This window comes from Entelurus aequoreus, linkage group LG21 (assembly GCF_033978785.1).
Source record: "Entelurus aequoreus isolate RoL-2023_Sb linkage group LG21, RoL_Eaeq_v1.1, whole genome shotgun sequence".
Lineage (NCBI taxonomy): Eukaryota > Metazoa > Chordata > Actinopteri > Syngnathiformes > Syngnathidae > Entelurus > Entelurus aequoreus.
The window spans coordinates 7,911,731-7,913,420 of NC_084751.1; the positions used below are offsets into that span (position 1 = coordinate 7,911,731).

The 1,690-nt window shown below is 54.7% G+C and overlaps 1 protein-coding gene across 1 annotated transcript; it reads left to right on the forward strand.

Annotated features, from left to right (window-relative positions):
* Positions 1 to 818, forward strand: LOC133638868 (noggin-3-like). Its single transcript, XM_062031868.1, has one exon. The coding sequence runs from the start codon at positions 92 to 94 to the stop codon at positions 707 to 709; it is 618 nt and encodes a 205-aa protein (XP_061887852.1). The 5' UTR covers positions 1 to 91; the 3' UTR covers positions 710 to 818.
* The last annotated feature ends 872 nt before the right edge of the window (positions 819 to 1,690 follow it).

Consider the following 1,690-nt stretch of genomic DNA (forward strand, 5'->3'; position numbering starts at 1 on the left):
GATGATGATGATGAGGCGCGCTCCAGCAGCCGAGGACGTCCACGGACGCGGACTGAGTCCCGTGACGTGAGCCGGGAGGAGCAAAGTGGACATGGCGGAGCTCCCGTGGCTGCTGGTGACGCTCGTGCTGTCCACGGGCTGCACGTGCCAGCACTACCTGCTGCTGCGCCCGGTGCCCGCCGACACTCTCCCGGTCGTGGAGCTCCAGGAGGACCCGGACCCGCTGCTGGACCCCACGCAGAAGGACCTGGACGAGACGGCGCTGCGGGGCGCGCTGGGCGCACACTTTGACGCGCGCGTCATGTCCGTGCACGAGCCGAGTGGCGGCAACGACGAGGCGGACGCGGACGCGGACGCGCGCGTCATGCCCGAGGAGATCCGGGCCATGGAGTTGGAGGCGCCGCGCGGCAAGAGGCGGAAGCTGCGGCGGCGGCTGCTGTTGTGGCTGTGGACGCGCGCCCGCTGCCCGGTGACGCGCGCCTGGAGCGACCTGGGCCGCCGCTTCTGGCCGCGCTACGTCATGGCGGGAAGCTGCTCCAGCGAGCGCTCCTGTTCGATGCCGGAGGGCATGCACTGCAGGCCGGCGCGCTCCTCGCACCTCACCCTGCTCAGGTGGCGCTGCCTGCGCCGGAAGGCGGCGCTCAGGTGCGCGTGGATCCCGGTCCGATACCCCGTCGTCTCCGAGTGCAAGTGCGCATGCGCCAACTGAAAGGCGCCGCTGGGCGGGACGGCGCGAGACTTTCGTCAAAGTTGACAAAGTCTTTTCGATGAGGCACTTCCGGACAGAGTTTGCCAAAATAAAAGCGCAGCCTTCAGTGAAAAAAAGTGACCAATAGTGGAATGTTCCGCTGTCAGTCATTTGTTGACATTGTCGTCACGTGTCTGTGGAGGTCAGAGGTCAAAAGACTTAATTAGCTCGATTAGAATCGTGACTTCTTATTGGCCTTCTCGGTCTTTAATTGGAGGTGGAAAACATGTTTCTTGTCTTTTTGGACACTTTTTAAATGTCGCCCCCTGCTGGACAAACAAGAACGGACCCTCAAAGGCAGTGGCGCCCTCTGGTGGCGACTATTAAATACTCAAAATAGTTCGAATTGACTAGGTGAAAAGTTTTGTGATTTTTTTTTGTTTGTTTTTTTAAATAAAAATAACTTTATTTAGGTTTTTTTTTTTTTCTTTTTAAAAAAAAATAAATTTCAGCATTTCAACTAGGTGAAAAGTTAAAGCTCCTCTGATTGGTCGAGTGACGTCAGGTAAACAAAAGGGTTTCTACACACGCACGTGATGTCGTCATAGTGAGGTCATGTGACCAGACGCAGCCAGTAAGCAGCGTGACACACACACACACACACACACACACTGGAGGTTTGTCACCCGCGTGTGAGGAGACAAGACGCCCACTGGTCAGCCTGACTGCCGCCAAGATCACGTGATGACGTCCAAAGACAACAACTGGCGCCATCAGGTTATTTTGGATTATTACTAACATATATTGCATACATAAATAATATAAAACACCTTTGATGAAGGTTTAAGGTGTAACATCTTTGACCACCAGGGGGCAGCATGGCAAGAAGACTCATCAATCTGCTGTCTAAACACACACTGTGTGTGTTTTATGCGCATGCGTCAGTGTGTACTGTACGTCTATCATCGCTCCAAAATATGTCATCTTTGTTTCTGTTCCAGT